Source organism: Oncorhynchus clarkii, chromosome 1, assembly GCF_045791955.1.
Source record: "Oncorhynchus clarkii lewisi isolate Uvic-CL-2024 chromosome 1, UVic_Ocla_1.0, whole genome shotgun sequence".
Taxonomy (NCBI): Eukaryota; Metazoa; Chordata; class Actinopteri; order Salmoniformes; family Salmonidae; genus Oncorhynchus; species Oncorhynchus clarkii.
Window position 1 is genome coordinate 90,918,556 of NC_092147.1, and position 17,500 is coordinate 90,936,055.

The 17,500-nt window shown below is 50.5% G+C and overlaps 1 protein-coding gene across 1 annotated transcript in view; it reads left to right on the plus strand.

Moving 5' to 3' along the window:
- The window catches only part of LOC139413868 (probable JmjC domain-containing histone demethylation protein 2C), a 236,858-nt gene that overhangs the window by 119,473 nt on the left and 99,885 nt on the right, over positions 1–17,500 (plus strand). Inside the window, exon 3 of the mRNA XM_071161700.1 lies at positions 2,265–2,378. Within this exon, the coding sequence (XP_071017801.1) occupies positions 2,265–2,378 (114 nt within the window). The remainder of the gene's footprint in view (positions 1–2,264; positions 2,379–17,500) is intronic.

The following is a 17,500-nucleotide window of genomic DNA, read 5'->3' on the forward strand; positions in this document are numbered from 1 at the left end:
TGGCTGTGTCTCGCACTCTCTCTCTCTGGCTGTGTCTCGCTCTCTCTCTCTCTGGCTGTGTCTCGCTCTCTCTCTCTCTGGCTGTGTCTCGCTCTCTCTCTCTCTGGCTGTGTCTCGCTCTCTCTCTCTCTGGCTGTGTCTCGCTCTCTCTCTCTCTCTGGCTGTGTCTCGCTCTCTCTCTCTCTGGCTGTGTCTCGCTCTCTCTCTCTCTGGCTGTGTCTCGCTCTCTCTCTCTCTGGCTGTGTCTCGCTCTCTCTCTCTCTGGCTGTGTCTCGCTCTCTCTCTCTCTGGCTGTGTCTCGCTCTCTCTCGCTCTCTCTCTCTCGCTGTCTCTGTCGCTCTGTGTCTGGCTCTCTCTCTGTCTCTCTGTCTGTGTGAGTTTCTATATTTATCTGCCCTAGGACAGTCAGATGGAGCTCCTGCCTGCAGTGCAGTGTACCACAGGGTTGGTTGGACAGCAGCTGTAGCCTCGTTTCAACTCCTCCGATTAGGGACTGTTGACACACAACCCTGACTGTCTAACAAATGGCACCCTATTCCCTATGTAGTGCACTACATGGCACCCTATTCCCTGTGTAGTGCACTACATGGCACCCTATTCCCACGGCACCCCAGTCACCTACCAGACCGTGTTTACTCACTTAGTGACGGTCTGATAATACAAAAACTCTGTAATCTGGCCTGCCCTGTGCCCTGCCCTGTGCCCTGCCGTGTGCCCTGCCCTGTGCCCTGCTCTGAACTCTGTGCCCTGCCCTGTGCCCTGCTCTGAACTCTGTGCCCTGCTCTGAGCCCTGCCCTGTGCCCTGCTCTGTGCCCTGCTCTGTGCCATGCCCTGTGCCCTGCTCTGAACTCTGTGCCATGCCCTGTGCCCTGCTCTGAACTCTGTGCCCTGCCCCGTGCCATGCTCTGTGCCCTGTGCCCTGCTCTGAACTCTGTGCCATGCCCTGTGCCCTGCTCTGAGCCCTGCTCTGTGCCCTGCTCTGAGCCCTGCAGAGCCCTGCTCTGACAGAATCCTCCCTACTCAGACTCACACCCAGGCCACGTGATGGTCTGTTCCTGTACCCTGCTCTGACAGAATCCTCCCTACTCAGACTCACACCCAGGCCACGTGATGGTCTGTTCCCATACCCTGCTCTGACAGAATCCTCCCTACTCAGACTCACACCCAGGCCACGTCATGGTCTGTTCCTGTACCCTACTCTGACAGAATCCTCCCTACTCAGACTCACACCCAGGCCACGTGATGGTCTGTTCCTATACCCTACTCTGACAGAATCCTCCCTACTCAGACTCACACCCAGGCCACGTGATGGTCTGTTCCTATACCCTACTCTGACAGAATCCTCCCTACTCAGACTCACACCCAGGCCACGTGATGGTCTGTTCCCGTACCCTGCTCTGACAGAACCCTCCCTACTCAGAATCACACCCAGGCCACGTGATGGTCTGTTCCCGTACCCTGCTCTGACAGAATCCTCCCTACTCAGACTCACACCCAGGCCACGTGATGGTCTGTTCCTATACACTACTCTGACAGAATCCTCCCTACTCAGACTCACACCCAGGCCACGTGATGGTCTGTTCCTGTACCCTACTCTGAGAGAATCCTCCCTACTCAGACTCACACCCAGGCCACGTGATGGTCTGTTCCTGTAGTGTAGCAGTTGGAATGCATCTGAGTGGCTGTGTGCCTGTGTGACTGTGTGTGTTGCTGCAGCAGTGAGATGGAGGGAAGATGAGAGAGTTGAGCCCTGCAGGGAGGCTGATAGACATTGACATCAGAGATGGGTGATCAGCGGGGGTGAAGAGAGGGAGAAGAGAGGAGGAAGAGGCACATCAGAGTGACAGGCTGCCTTTGAACTGTCTGATAGCAGCAGCTCTCTGCAGCAGTGTTCCTCTCTTTAGTTGTCTGTTTCTGTCTATGACTTCCATCATCATCATAATCATTATTATCATCATTACCATCATTATCAACATCATTATCAACATATGATTATTTATTATTATCATTATTAAAATCACCATCATTATTAAAATCATCATCATTATTATTATTATTCCTTCCTCCAAACAGTTGTTAATTGTGCAGACGTTTTCCCCTGACTAAATGTTTTAAATCTTAATGTTTCAGACCTTCAGTGCTGGTGAGATTCTGCCTGTTTTCCCTCCACCCTCTAGGAAACACGTGGGAATTATTTGTACAGATGAGAGTTGGAAAAGAGAAGACGGTGAAGGCTCTAACGGTTAGTGTTTTTGTTGTTTCAGACGTTCAGACCTCTGGTGGGGAAGGCTACTCTGGGTTCCATCACGGCTGTAGAGTTCTTCTCTGACAGACAACTGGACTTCCTGTCTGACCACGGAGCATACCAGCCCTACCAGGTCAGTGGACACACACCCGTACACACATGATTACATATCTGTGGTCACTGGCTCGTCGGTGACACGGTCAAATGAAGGTTCTGGTGATGCTCATTCCATTATGGTGTCAGTTCCTGCTCCGCCAATCTGATATTATGGAGGAATTCTCCCAGGAGTCTCTGGAGAAAGACCTGTCTGTTTAGTTGGAGGAATTCTCCTAGTTGTCTCTGGAGAAAGACCTGTCTGTTTAGTTGGAGGAATTCTCCTAGATGTCTCTGGAGAAAGACCTGTCTGTTTAGTTGGAGGAATTCTCCCAGTAGTCACTGGAGAACGACCTATCTGTTTAGTTGGAGGAATTCTCCCAGGAGTCTCTGGAGAAAGACCTGTCTGTTTAGTTGGAGGAATTCTCCCAGGAGTCTTTGGAGAAAGACCTGTCTGTTTAGTTGGAGGAATTCTCCCAGGAGTCTCTGGAGAAAGACCTGTCTGTTTAGTTGGAGGAATTCTCCTAGTTGTCTCTGGAGAAAGACCTGTCTGTTTAGTTGGAGGAATTCTCCCAGGAGTCTCTGGAGAAAGACCTGTCTGTTTAGTTGGAGGAATTCTACTAGGAGTCTCTGGAAAAAGACCTGTCTGTTTAGTTGGAGGAATTCTCCTAGGAGTCTCTGGAGAAAGACCTGTCTGTTTAGTTGGAGGAATTCTCCCAGGAGTCTCTGGAGAAAGACCTGTCTGTTTAGTTGGAGGAATTCTCCTAGGAGTCTCTGGAGAAAGACCTGTCTGTTTAGTTGGAGGAATTCTCCCAGGAGTCTCTGGAGAAAGACCTGTCTGTTTAGTTGGAGGAATTCTCCTAGTTGTCTCTGGAGAAAGACCTGTCTGTTTAGTTGGAGGAATTCTCCCAGGAGTCTCTGGAGAAAGACCTGTCTGTTTAGTTGGAGGAATTCTCCTAGTTGTCTCTGGAGAAAGACCTGTCTGTTTAGTTGGAGGAATTCTCCCAGGAGTCTCTGGAAAAAGACCTGTCTGTTTAGTTGCTCTTCTTTGACAGTGAAGATCAACGGTTGAATATCAGTGGGTCGGCCGTATCAGTTCAGTGGGTCGGCCGTATCAGTTCAGTGGGTCGGCCGTATCAGTTCAGTGGGTCGGCCGTATCAGTTCAGTGGGTCGGCCGTATCAGTTCAGTGGGTCGGCCGTATCAGTTCAGTGGGTCGGCCGTATCAGTTAAGTGGGTCGGCTGTATCAGTGGTTCGGCTGTATCAGTTCAGTGGTTCGGCTGTATCAGTTCAGTGGGTCGGCCGTATCAGTTCAGTGGGTCGGCCGTATCAGTTCAGTGGGTCGGCCGTATCAGTTAAGTGGGTCGGCTGTATCAGTGGTTCGGCTGTATCAGTTCAGTGGTTCGGCTGTATCAGTTCAGTGGTTCGGCTGTATCAGTTCAGTGGGTCGGCTGTATCAGTTCAGTGGGTCGGCTGTATCAGTGGGTCGGCTGTATAAGTGGGTCGGCTGTATCAGTTCAGTGGGTCGGCTGTATCAGTGGGTCGGCTGTATCAGGATGCAGCTTTAATATGACTATTAAGGTGGATCATTAGTGTGTTTCAGAGACAGGACGGAGAGGAGGGGACAGTGTGTTTCAGTGACAGGAAGGAGAGGAGGGACAGTGTGTTTCAGAGACCGGAAGGAGAGGAGGGACAGTGTGTTTCAGAGACCGGAAGGAGAGGAGGGACAGTGTGCTTCAGAGACAGGAAGGAAAGGAGGGACAGTGTGTTTCAGAGACAGGAAGGAGAGGAGGGGACAGTGTGTTTCAGAGACCGGAAGGAGAGACTGGGACAGTGTGTTTCAGAGACAGGAAGGAGAGGAGGGTCAGTGTGTTTCAGAGACAGGAAGGAGAGGAGGGACAGTGTGTTTCAGAGACAGGAAGGAGAGGAGGGGACGGTGTGTTTCAGAGACAGGAAGGAGAGGAGGGACCTTGTGTTGATGGGAGGTTGTTGTGAGGAGATGGGAGGTTGTTGTGAGGAGATGGGAGGTTGTTGTGAGGAGATGGGAGGTTGTTGTGAGGAGATGGGAGGTTGTTGTGAGGAGATGGGAGGTTGTTGTGAGGAGATGGGAGGTTGTTGTGAGGAGATGGGAGGTTGTTGTGAGGAGATGGGAGGGTGTTGTGAGGAGATGGGGGGTTTGTTGTGAGGAGATGGGGGGTTTGTTGTGAGGAGATGGGGGGTTTGTTGTGAGGAGATGGGGGGGTTTGTTGTGAGGAGATGGGGGGGTTTGTTGTGAGAGGTTGAGGGACTGGGGGTTGTTGTGAGAGGTTGAGGGGCTGGGGGTTGTTGTGAGAGGTTGAGGGGCTGGGGGTTGTTGTGAGAGGTTGAGGGGCTGGGGGTTGTTGTGAGAGGTTGAGGGGCTGGGGGTTGTTGTGAGAGGTTGAGGGGCTGGGGGTTGTTGTGAGAGGTTGAGGGGCTGGGGGTTGTTGTGAGAGGTTGAGGGGCTGGGGGTTGTTGTGAGAGGTTGAGGGGCTGGGGGTTGTTGTGAGAGGTAGAGGGGCTGGGGGTTGTTGTGAGAGGTAGAGGGGCTGGGGGTTGTTGTGAGAGGTAGAGGGGCTGGGGGTTGTTGTGAGAGGTAGAGGGGCTGGGGGTTGTTGTGAGAGGTTGAGGGGCTGGGGGTTGTTGTGAGAGGTTGAGGAACTATGCTGCTGAATGAGTCATTTCATAGATGAGAACACATAATAGTGACTCATATGTCCTGAATGCAGACCAGAGGACAGTTGGCTGCTTCCTTCTTTCTGTGTGTTGTTGATGCTGAGCCTCTTCAGTGGGTAGATAGATGCTACATCTCCCTCTCTCTCTTTCTCTCTCTCTCCCTCTCTCTATCTCTCTGTGTTTACAGGTCTTCAGTGGGTAGATACACTGAACAAAAATATAAACTCAACATGTAAAGTGTTGGTCCTGTCATGACGTTGGGGGTAGGTTTATGACAGTCATGAATACCCCCCCCCCCCCCCCCCCCCCTTCCTCTCTCTACCCTACTGATGTGACATTTAAAAACCCATTGGTTAACATAGAGATTCTGGGAACATCAGAAGTTGGGGGGAAATGAACTATATTCTGGTAATCCGAACAATTGAACATATGCGGTGGTACTTAATGAATATGATGTCAGTTCGGTTGTCATCTGAGACATTCTCATCAATGATAGGATGACAAACTCTACAGTGGAAAGTCTGCACATTGTAGTTATCGGATTCACATGAAATTGTTGTTCAATTTAAATGTTTGAATATGAAATTATTGGTGAAGAGATTAAATGTAATTTTAGCTTCCAAATGAGAGATTTGGGTTTTCATACCCATGCTCAATCAGTGGCCCGCCCCTGTGAAGAAGCTGTTTAGGTCAGTGATCTCTGTTCTGATGTCCAGAAGCTGTTTAGGTCAGTGATCTCTGTTCTGATGTCCAGAAGCTGTTTAGGTCAGTGATCTCTGTCCTGATGTCCAGAAGCTGTTTAGGTCAGTGATCTCTGTTCTGATGTCCAGAAGCTGTTTAGGTCAGTGATCTCTGTTCTGATGTCCAGAAGCTGTTTAGGTCAGTGATCTCTGTCCTGATGTCCAGAAGCTGTTTAGGTCAGTGATCTCTGTCCTGATGTCCAGAAGCTGTTTAGGTCAGTGATCTCTGTTCTGATGTCCAGAAGGTGTTTAGGTCAGTGATCTCTGTTCTGATGTCCAGAAGGTGTTTAGGTCAGTGATCTCTGTTCTGATGTCCAGAAGCTGTTTAGGTCAGTGATCTCTGTCCTGATGTCCAGAAGCTGTTTAGGTCAGTGATCTCTGTCCTCAGATATGTGTCTCAGAGGACAGTATAACATCTAGTATCTACTGCAGAGTCATCTCATATGTGTCTGAGGACAGTATAACATCTAGTATCTACTGTAGAGTCATCTCAGATATGTGTCTCAGAGGACAGTATAACAACTAGTATCCACTGTAGAGTCATCTCAGATATGTGTCTCAGAGGACTTGGCCCATGTCTGGAGGAATATGTGATGCCACAGTAGAATCGCTCACGGTGACAGAGCAGTGACTGGTGAGGAACACCTCTGATCAGTCACGTAAGTTACCACAGTCTTACTAACATCCTGCTCTGACCGGTTGCTAGTGAAAGTCCGTCTGGTACGGATTCTACTGTTTTTACACGAGGATATGTGGAGGTCTGTAGGGCAGGGTGGAGGAGAACAGGAGGATATGTGGAGGTCTGTAGGGTGGAGGAGAACAGGAGGATATGTGGAGGTCTGTAGGGTGGAGGAGAACAGGAGGATATGTGGAGGTCTGTAGGGCATGGTGGAGGAGAACAGGAGGATATGTGGAGGTCTGTAGGGTGGAGGAGAACAGGAGGATATGTGGAGGTCTGTAGGGCAGGGTGGAGGAGAACAGGAGGATATGTGGTGGTCTGTAGGGCAGGGTGGAGGAGAACAGGAGGATATGTGGAGGTCTGTAGGGCAGGGTAGAGGAGAACAGGAGGATATGTGGAGGTCTGTAGGGTGGAGGAGAACAGGAGGATATGTGGAGGTCTGTAGGGTGGAGGAGAACAGGATGATATGTGGAGGTCTGTAGGGCAGGGTGGAGGAGAACAGGAGGATATGTGGAGGTCTGTAGGGTGGAGGATATGTGGAGGTCTGTAGGGTGGAGGATATGTGGAGGTCTGTAGGGTGGAGGATATGTGGAGGTCTGTAGGGTGGAGGAGAACAGGAGGATATGTGGAGGTCTGTAGGGTGGAGGAGAACAGGATGATATGTGGAGGTCTGTAGGGTGGAGGATATGTGGAGGTCTGTAGGGTGGAGGATATGTGGAGGTCTGTAGGGCAGGGTGGAGGAGAACAGGAGGATATGTGGAGGTCTGTAGGGTGGAGGAGAACAGGAGGATATGTGGAGGTCTGTAGGGTGGAGGAGAACAGGAGGATATGTGGAGGTCTGTAGGGTGGAGGATATGTGGAGGTCTGTAGGGTGGAGGAGAACAGGAGGATATGTGGAGGTCTGTAGGGCAGGGTGGAGGAGAACAAGAGGATATGTGGAGGTCTGTAGGGCAGGGTGGAGGAGAACAGGAGGATATGTGGAGGTCTGTCGGGCAGGGTGGAGGAGAACAGGAGGATATGTGGAGGTCTGTCGGGCAGGGTGGAGGAGAACAGGAGGAAGGGGGGAGCAGCAATCTGTTTGGTATAAAGGACACAATGAAGTCACTGTTTGTAGGGCCAGCCAGGCAGGCAAGCTGAGGATCGTGGTGTAGTGTGCTGTAGAGAGAAGAACTGACAGGAGGAATAGGAGAAGGACAAGGTGAAAGAAGAGGAGAGGCTGGACTGTGACCAGCAACAGTGAGTCAGATCTTTACACTATTAGAGAGAAAGCAAGACGAGATACTACAGCCTGCTACTCGTCTGACAGTGGACTGACTGTACAAGTGACCTCTGTTGGGCTGAAGTTGGATGATATTGAATGCAGGTTTGTACAGTGTGGCTTACCATTTAATACCATTTATTTGTAATAGTATGCCTATTTGTTGAATTGATACATCATTTTTTCTGAGTGACAGACTAGTTTTCCATTTGTTAGTATCTCAAGTTCTCCCTCAGAACACACTAATGCTCTGTACCCTGTTCACCAATGGCTATTTTGGTATATTTTGACATAATTTGCCTCCTTGGTCGACCGAAAGTCGTCTGTTCTTTCGACCAATCAATTGGTCTAAATGTTCAAAACGTAATTGTTTTCTTCATATATAGACCAACCCGATGTGTTTGACTTAAATCAACTATATGCACAGCTGGTCTGAGGATTTAACTGTGTGATTAAGACACACAAAGGTATGTTTTATTTCTCCTTTATTTAACCAGGGAGGTCAGTTGAGAACACCTTTATTTAACCAGGGAGGTCAGTTGAGAACACCTTTATTTAACCAGGGAGGTCAGTTGAGAACAAGTTCTCATTTACAACTGAGACCTGGACCAAGATAAAGCATAGTAGTGAGACAGAAACAACACAGAGTTACACATAAACAAACATACAGTCAATAACAATAACACAATAGAAACATCTATGTACAGTGTGTGCAAATGTAGAATAATAGGGAGGTAAAGGAATAAATAGGCGTGAGAGGTGATAGAGGTGAAATAATTACAATTTAGCATCAACACTGGAATGGTAGATGTGCAGATGATGATGTGCAAAAGAGCAAGAGGGTAAGTAACAATATGGGGATGAGGTAGTTGGATGGGCTATTTACAGATGGGTACAGGTGCAATGATCTGTGAGCTGCTCTGACAGCTGATGCTTAAAGTTAGTGAGGGAGATATGAGACTCCAGCTTCAGTGATTTTAGCAATTTGTTCCAGTCGTTAGCAGCAGAGAACTGGAAGGAAAGGCAGCCAATGGAAGTGTTGGCTTTGGGGATGACCAGTGAAGTATACCTGCTGGAGCTCGTGCTACGGGTGGGTGTTGCTATGGTGATCAGTGAGCTGAGATAAGGGGGGACTTTACCTAGCAAAGAGTTTTCGATGACCTGGAGCCAGTGGGTTTGGCGACCAACCCAAATGACTCAGGAGGGATGGCCACGCTTTGTTAAAATATGACAGTGAGTGCCTGTGTGATTGGCGCACGTTATCTCTCTCCTCCCTGCTGCAGAGAACAGACACCACAGCAAGTGTCTATCACGCTGTTTCTCTCCTCTCTGCTGCAGAGAACAGACACCACAGCAAGTGTCTATCACGCTGTCTTTCTCCTCTCTGCTGCAGAGAACAGACACCACAGTCTATCACGCTGTCTTTCTCCTCCCTGCTGCAGAGAACAGACACCACAGTCTATCACGCTGTCTGTGCTGAAGCTGCACCATCATTTCGGCCATGTTGTTTATCACTTGTTGCTCCGACTGAAAAGTGCTGTTACTGAAATCCCTCATTTGTTTAGGGAAAAAACATTCCCTATTCCCTCCCATGCAGGCAGTAGCTCAGGGCCAAGATAGAGCAAAGGGACCTCCCATGCAGGCAGTAGCTCAGGGACTGCCGCAGCTCCCTGGGACTGGGACTGCCACACAAAAATATCAGCCCACAGAGAGAGAAGCACGAGATTAAACTTCACTCAACTTTCCAGGCAGTGGTCACCAACCAGTCGATCACGATCCACTGGTCTATCTCCAAGGCATCCCTAGTCGATCACGATCCACGGGTCCATCTCCAAAGCAACCCTAGTCGATCACGATCCACGGGTCCATCTCCAAGGCATCCCTAGTCGATCACGATCCACGGGTCCATCTCCAAGGCATCCCTAGTCGATCGCGATCCACTGGTCCATCTCCAAGGCATCCCTAGTCGATCACGATCCACGGGTCCATCTCCAAGGCATCCCTAGTCGATCACGATCCACTGGTCCATCTCCAAGGCATCCCTAGTCGATCGCGATCCACTGGTCCATCTCCAAGGCATCCCTAGTCGATCGCGATCCACTGGTCCATCTCCAAGGCATCCCTAGTCGATTGCGATCCACTGGTCCGTCTCCAAGGCATCCCTAGTCGATCACGATCCATGGGTCCATCTCAAGGGCATTTCGAGTCGATCGCGATCCACGGGTCCATCTTCAAGGCAGATGTAACTTAAAGCAGGTACAGCCTCAGTGTTCACAGTAAAACTGTAACTTAAAGTAGGTACAGCCTGTGTTCACAGTAAAACTGTAACTTAAAGCGGGTACAGCCTCAGTGTTCACAGTAAACACGCGCTGGAAGTTGCACAGAATTTTTGCCCTACATTACTCATCTCATATGTATATACTGTACTCTATACCATCTACTGCATCTTGCCATCTTAATGTAATGTATCACTAGCCACTTTAAACTATGCCACTTTTATATGTTTACAAACCCTACAGTACTCATCTCATATTTATATACTTTACTCTATACCATCTACTGCATCTTGCCTATGCCGTTCTGTACCATCACTCATTCATATATCTTTATGTACATATTCTTCATCCCTTTACACTTGTGTGTATAAGGTAGTAGTTGTGATATTGTTAGGTTAGATTACTCGTTGGTTATAACTGCATTGTCGGAACTAGAAGCACAAGCATTTCGCTACACTTGCATTAACATCTGCTAACCATGTGTATGTGACAAATACAATTTGATTTGATAGCAGTAAAAACTGTATCATAGAGGCTGAGAATGTCAGAGGAAAGAAGGTGACTGTAGTAAGGGTGACTGTAGCAGGGTAGTAAGGTGACTGTAGCAAGGTGACTGGCAGGGTGACTAGCAGGGTAGCGAGGTGACTGTAGCAAGGTGACTGTAGCAGGCTAATAAGGTGACTAGCAGGGTAACGAGGTGACTGTAGCAGGGTAGTGAGGTGACTGTAGCAGGGTGACTGTAGCAGGGTGGTGAAGTGACTGTAGCAGGGTGGGGGTAGCAGGGTAGTAAGGTGACTGTAGCAGGGTGACTGTAGCAGGGTAGTGAGGTGACTGTAGCAGGGTGACTGTAGCAGGGTAGCGAGGTGACTAGCAGGGTAGTAAGGTGACTGTAGCAGGGTGGTGAGGTGACTGTAGCAGGGTGACTGTAGCAGGGTGGTGAGGTGACTGTAGCAGGGTGGTGGTAGCAGGGTGGCGGTAGCAGGGTAGTGAGGTGACTGTAGCAGGGTGACTGTAGCAGGGTAGTGAGGTGACTGTAGCAGGGTGACTGTAGCAGGGTAGCGAGGTGACTGTAGCAGGGTAGCGAGATGACTGTAGCAGGGTGACTGTAGCAGGGTAGTGGGGTGACTGTAGCAGGGTAGTGAGGTGACTGTAGCAGGGTAGTGAGGTGACTGTAGCAGGGTAGTGAGGTGACTGTAGCAGGGTGACTGTAGCAGGGTAGTGGGGTGACTGTAGCAGGGTGGCAGAAGGGACTGCAGCTGTTGGCTCTGCTACACAACAGTCTCCCTCAGTGATCCAGAACTGACAGTGCTACTCTGTTCTGTAGCACCAACACAACTTAATGGCTTTCCCTGGAAGGAAGGCAGGGCTGCACAGACAAAGCCCCCTCTGTCTCACAGCTCTCCCTTTCTCTCACACGCTTGTGTTCATTTGGGTCTCTGTCCTTCGCTCAGGGTAGTATCATGTTACTATAGCGACACTCCGTGAACACACACACACTCACTATGGGCGTTCAACATTACATGTAGCCAGCAACATAAGATCATGCTTTAGTCATGCAGAGCCCAGAACATTACAGGACAAACCAGAAACAACACCACACTGTAGCCTTGTATCATCGCCCCCCCTCCCCTCCCCCCACATTTCTGTGTTACACTCGGCAGCCATATTTATTACATCGCCCCCAGCAACAAGACATTTACTCACGACACTCATACTGGGTTGCCATAGTATCGGACCCAGTTGCTAAACTGGGAGTATAAAGTCTGAATCACCTTCTCCTCCTAGACACCACCTCCTCCTCCTAGACACCACCTCCTCCTAGACACCACCTCCTCCTCCTAGAAACCACCCCCCTCCTAGACACCACCTCCTCCTCCTAGACACCACCTCCTCCTCCTAGACACCACCTCCTCCTCCTAGACACCACCTCCTCCTCCTAGACACCACCTCCTCCTCCTAGACACCACCTCCTCCTCCTAGACACCACCTCCTCCTCCTAGACACCACCTCCTCCTCCTAGACACCACCTCCTCCTCCTAGACACCACCTCCTCCTCCTAGACACCACCTCCTCCTCCTAGACACCACCTCCTCCTCCTAGAAACCACCCCCTCCTCCTAGAAACCACCCCCTCCTAGACACCACCTCCTCCTCCTAGACACCACCTCCTCCTAGACTCCACCACCTCCTCCTAGACTCCACCACCTCTTCCTAGACTCCACCACCTCCTCCTAGACTCCACCACCTCCTCCTAGACTCCACCACCTCCTCCTAGACTCCACCACCTCCTCCTAGACTCCACCACCTCCTCCTAGACTCCACCACCTCCTCCTAGACTCCACCACCTCCTCCTAGACTCCACCACCTCCTCCTAGACTCCACCACCTCCTCCTAGACTCCACCACCTCCTCCTAGACTCCACCACCTCCTCCTAGACTCCACCACCTCCTCCTAGACTCCACCACCTCCTCCTAGACTCCACCACCTCCTCCTAGACTCCACCACCTCCTCCTAGACTCCACCACCTCCTCCTAGACTCCACCACCTCCTCCTAGACTCCACCACCTCCTCCTAGACTCCACCACCTCCTCCTAGACTCCACCACCTCTTCCTAGACTCCACCACCTCCTCCTAGACTCCACCACCTCCTCCTAGACACCACCACCTCATCCTAGACACCACCACCTCCTCCTAGACACCACCACCTCCTCCTAGACACCACCACCTCCTCCTAGACTCCACCACCTCCTCCTAGACTCCACCACCTCCTCCTAGACTCCACCACCTCCTCCTCCTAGACTCCACCACCTCCTCCTCCTAGACTCCACCACCTCCTCCTCCTAGACTCCACCACCTCCTCCTAGACTCCACCACCTCCTCCTCTTCCTAGACACCACCTCCTTCTCTTCCTAGACTCCACCTCCTCCTCCTAGACTCCACCTCCTCCTCCTATACTCCTCCTCCTATACTCCTCCTCCTCCTAGACTCCTCCTAGACACCACCTCCTCCTAGACTCCTCCTCCTAGACACCACCTCCTCCTAGACACCTCCTCAGAAAGGAGGACCAAGGCATCTTTAAAAAATTATATTAAGAGAGCCTTGGTCCTCCTTTCTTTTGTTTTAATCAGTTATTTGGTGACGTGATATACAGTGCCTTGCGAAAGTATTCGGCCCCCTTGAACTTTGTGACCTTTTGCCACATTTCAGGCTTCAAACATAAAGATATAAAACTGTATTTTTTTGTGAAGAATCAACAACAAGTGGGACACAATCATGAAGTGGAACGACATTTATTGGATATTTCAAACTTTTTTAACAAATCAAAAACTGAAAAATTGGGCGTGCAAAATTATTCAGCCCCTTTACTTTCAGTGCAGCAAACTCTCTCCAGAAGTTCAGTGAGGATCTCTGAATGATCCAATGTTGACCTAAATTACTAATGATGATAAATACAATCCACCTGTGTGTAATCAAGTCTCTGTATAAATGCACCTGCACTGTGATAGTCTCAGAGGTCCGTTAAAAGCGCAGAGAGCATCATGAAGAACAAGGAACACACCAGGCAGGTCCGAGATACTGTTGTGAAGAAGTTTAAAGCCGGATTTGGATACAAAAATATTTCCCAAGCTTTAAACATCCCAAGGAGCACTGTGCAAGCGATAATATTGAAATGGAAGGAGTATCAGACCACTGCAAATCTACCAAGACCTGGCCGTCCCTCTAAACTTTCAGCTCATACAAGGAGAAGACTGATCAGAGATGCAGCCAAGCGGCCCATGATCACTCTGGATGAACTGCAGAGATCTACAGCTGAGGTGGGAGACTCTGTCCATAGGACAACAATCAGTCGTATATTGCACAAATCTGGCCTTTATGGAAGAGTGGCAAGAAGAAAGCCATTTCTTAAAGATATCCATAAAAAGTGTCATTTAAAGTTTGCCACAAGCCACCTGAGAGACACACCAAACATGTGGAAGAAGGTGCTCTGGTCAGATGAAACCAAAATTGAACTTTTTGGCAACAATGCCAAACGTTATGTTTGGCGTAAAAGCAACACAGCTGAACACACCATCCCCACTGTCAAACATGGTGGTGACAGCATCATGGTTTGGGCCTGCTTTTCTTCAGCAGGGACAGGGAAGATGGTTCAAATTGATGGGAAGATGGATGGAGCCAAATACAGGACCATTCTGGAAGAAAACCTGATGGAGTCTGCAAAAGACCTGAGACTGGGACGGAGATTTGTCTTCCAACAAGACAATGATCCAAAACATAAAGCAAAATCTACAATGGAATGGTTCAAAAATAAACATATCCAGGTGTTAGAATGGCCAAGTCAAAGTCCAGACCTGAATCCAATCGAGAATCTGTGGAAAGAACTGAAAACTGCTGTTCACAAATGCTCTCCATCCAACCTCACTGAGCTCGAGCTGTTTTGCAAGGAGGAATGGGAAAAAATTTGTCTCTCAATGTGCAAAACTGATAGAGAAATACCCCAAGCGACTTACAGCTGTAATCGCAGCAAAAGGTGGCGCTACAAAGTATTAACTTAAGGGGGCTGAATAATTTTGCACGTCCAATTTTTCAGTTTTTGATTCGTTAAAAAAGTTTTAAATATCCAATAAATGTCGTTCCACTTCATGATTGTGTCCCACTTGTTGTTGATTCTTCACAAAAAAATAAAATTTTATATCTTTATGTTTGAAGCCTGAAATGTGGCAAAAGGTCGCAAAGTGCTGTGCTGCTCTTATCCAGCTAGACGCCGTGCTGCTCTTATCCAGCTAGACGCCGTGCTGCTTTTATCCAGCTAGACGCCGTGCTGCTCTTATCCAGCTAGACGCCGTGCTGCTCTTATCCAGCTAGACGCCGTGCTGCTCTTATCCAGCTAGACGCCGTGCTGCTCTTATCCAGCTAGACGCCGTGCTGCTCTTATCCAGCTAGACGCCGTGCTGCTCTTATCCAGCTAGACGCCGTGCTGCTCTTATCCAGCTAGACGCCGCGCTGCTCTTATCCAGCTAGACGCCGCGCTGCTCTTATCCAGCTAGACGCCGCGCTGCTCTTATCCAGCTAGACGCCGCGCTGCTCTTATCCAGCTAGACGCCGCGCTGCTCTTATCCAGCTAGACGCCGCGCTGCTCTTATCCAGCTAGACGCCGCGCTGCTCTTATCCAGCTAGACGCCGCGCTGCTCTTATCCAGCTAGACGCCGCGCTGCTCTTATCCAGCTAGACGCCGCGCTGCTCTTATCCAGCTAGACGCCGCGCTGCTCTTATCCAGCTAGACGCCGCGCTGCTCTTATCCAGCTAGACGCCGCGCTGCTCTTATCCAGCTAGACGCCGCGCTGCTCTTATCCAGCTAGACGCCGCGCTGCTCTTATCCAGCTAGACGCCGCGCTGCTCTTATCCAGCTAGACGCCGCGCTGCTCTTATCCAGCTAGACGCCGCGCTGCTCTTATCCAGCTAGACGCCGCGCTGCTCTTATCCAGCTAGACGCCGCGCTGCTCTTATCCAGCTAGACGCCGCGCTGCTCTTATCCAGCTAGACGCCGCGCTGCTCTTATCCAGCTAGACGCCGCGCTGCTCTTATCCAGCTAGACGCCGCGCTGCTCTTATCCAGCTAGACGCCGCGCTGCTCTTATCCAGCTAGACGCCGCGCTGCTCTTATCCAGCTAGACGCCGCGCTGCTCTTATCCAGCTAGACGCCGCGCTGCTCTTATCCAGCTAGACGCCGCGCTGCTCTTATCCAGCTAGACGCCGCGCTGCTCTTATCCAGCTAGACGCCGCGCTGCTCTTATCCAGCTAGACGCCGCGCTGCTCTTATCCAGCTAGACGCCGCGCTGCTCTTATCCAGCTAGACGCCGCGCTGCTCTTATCCAGCTAGACGCCGCGCTGCTCTTATCCAGCTAGACGCCGCGCTGCTCTTATCCAGCTAGACGCCGCGCTGCTCTTATCCAGCTAGACGCCGCGCTGCTCTTATCCAGCTAGACGCCGCGCTGCTCTTATCCAGCTAGACGCCGCGCTGCTCTTATCCAGCTAGACGCCGCGCTGCTCTTATCCAGCTAGACGCCGCGCTGCTCTTATCCAGCTAGACGCCGCGCTGCTCTTATCCAGCTAGACGCCGCGCTGCTCTTATCCAGCTAGACGCCGCGCTGCTCTTATCCAGCTAGACGCCGCGCTGCTCTTATCCAGCTAGACGCCGCGCTGCTCTTATCCAGCTAGACGCCGTGCTGCTCTTTGTTATATTGCCAGTCTTGCTTTGTATTTGAATGGGGCCATCTGTTGTACCTCTTTACTCCAGTTTGTACTGTAAAGATGATATTGTTAAAGATGTGATTTTTGTGTCATGTCTCTAAAGCTCTATTCGGATGGGACAGGTTGTACTGGGGGAGCTCCGGTAGTGGGACAGGTTGTACTGGGGGTGCTCTGGTAATGGGACAGGTTGTACTGGGGGAGCTCTGGTAATGGGACAGGTTGTACTGGGGGAGCGCCGGTAATGGTCCCACTGTGGAGGCCTGGTATTGGTCCCAGGCCGTGGTGGAGGCCTGGTATTGGTCCCAGGTTGTGGAGGAGGCCTGGTATTGGTCACAATTGTTAGATTTTGAGATGCCTCTGAATATATAGCACTGCAGCAACATCAATCAGACAGGAGAGGCTGGAGGTGAAATAAAAAGCATCGCCTGGTTTGTGATGAAGTCTCCTCCCTCACCTTGACTCGTGCAGCCATTGACTCGTGCTGCTCTTATCCAGCTAGACGCCGTGCTGCTCTTATCCAGCTAGACGCCGTGCTGCTCTTATCCAGCTAGACACCGTGCTGCTCTTATCCAGCTAGACGCCGTGCTGCTCTTATCCAGCTAGACGCCGTGCTGCTCTTATCCAGCTAGACGCCGTGCTGCTCTTATCCAGCTAGACGCCGTGCTGCTCTTTGTTATATTGCCAGTCTTGCTTTGTATTTGAATGGGGCCATCTGTTGTACCTCTTTACTCCAGTTTGTACTGTAAAGATGATATTGTTAAAGATGTGATTTTTGTGTCATGTCTCTAAAGCTCTATTCGGATGGGACAGGTTGTACTGGGGGAGCTCCGGTAGTGGGACAGGTTGTACTGGGGGTGCTCTGGTAATGGGACAGGTTGTACTGGGGGAGCTCTGGTAATGGGACAGGTTGTACTGGGGGAGCGCCGGTAATGGTCCCACTGTGGAGGCCTGGTATTGGTCCCAGGCCGTGGTGGAGGCCTGGTATTGGTCCCAGGTTGTGGAGGAGGCCTGGTATTGGTCACAATTTTTAGATTTTGAGATGCCTCTGAATATATAGCACTGCAGCAACATCAATCAGACAGGAGAGGCTGGAGGTGAAATAAAAAGCATCGCCTGGTTTGTGATGAAGTCTCCTCCCTCACCTTGACTCGTGCAGCCAGAGAGGGTGGGGGCGCTGCTCCTCATTGCCCTCTACAAGGCAGACTGGAGTGGCTCAGGAGACCTCATAACAGCAGAGGGCGCTGCTCCTCATTGCCCTCTACAATGCA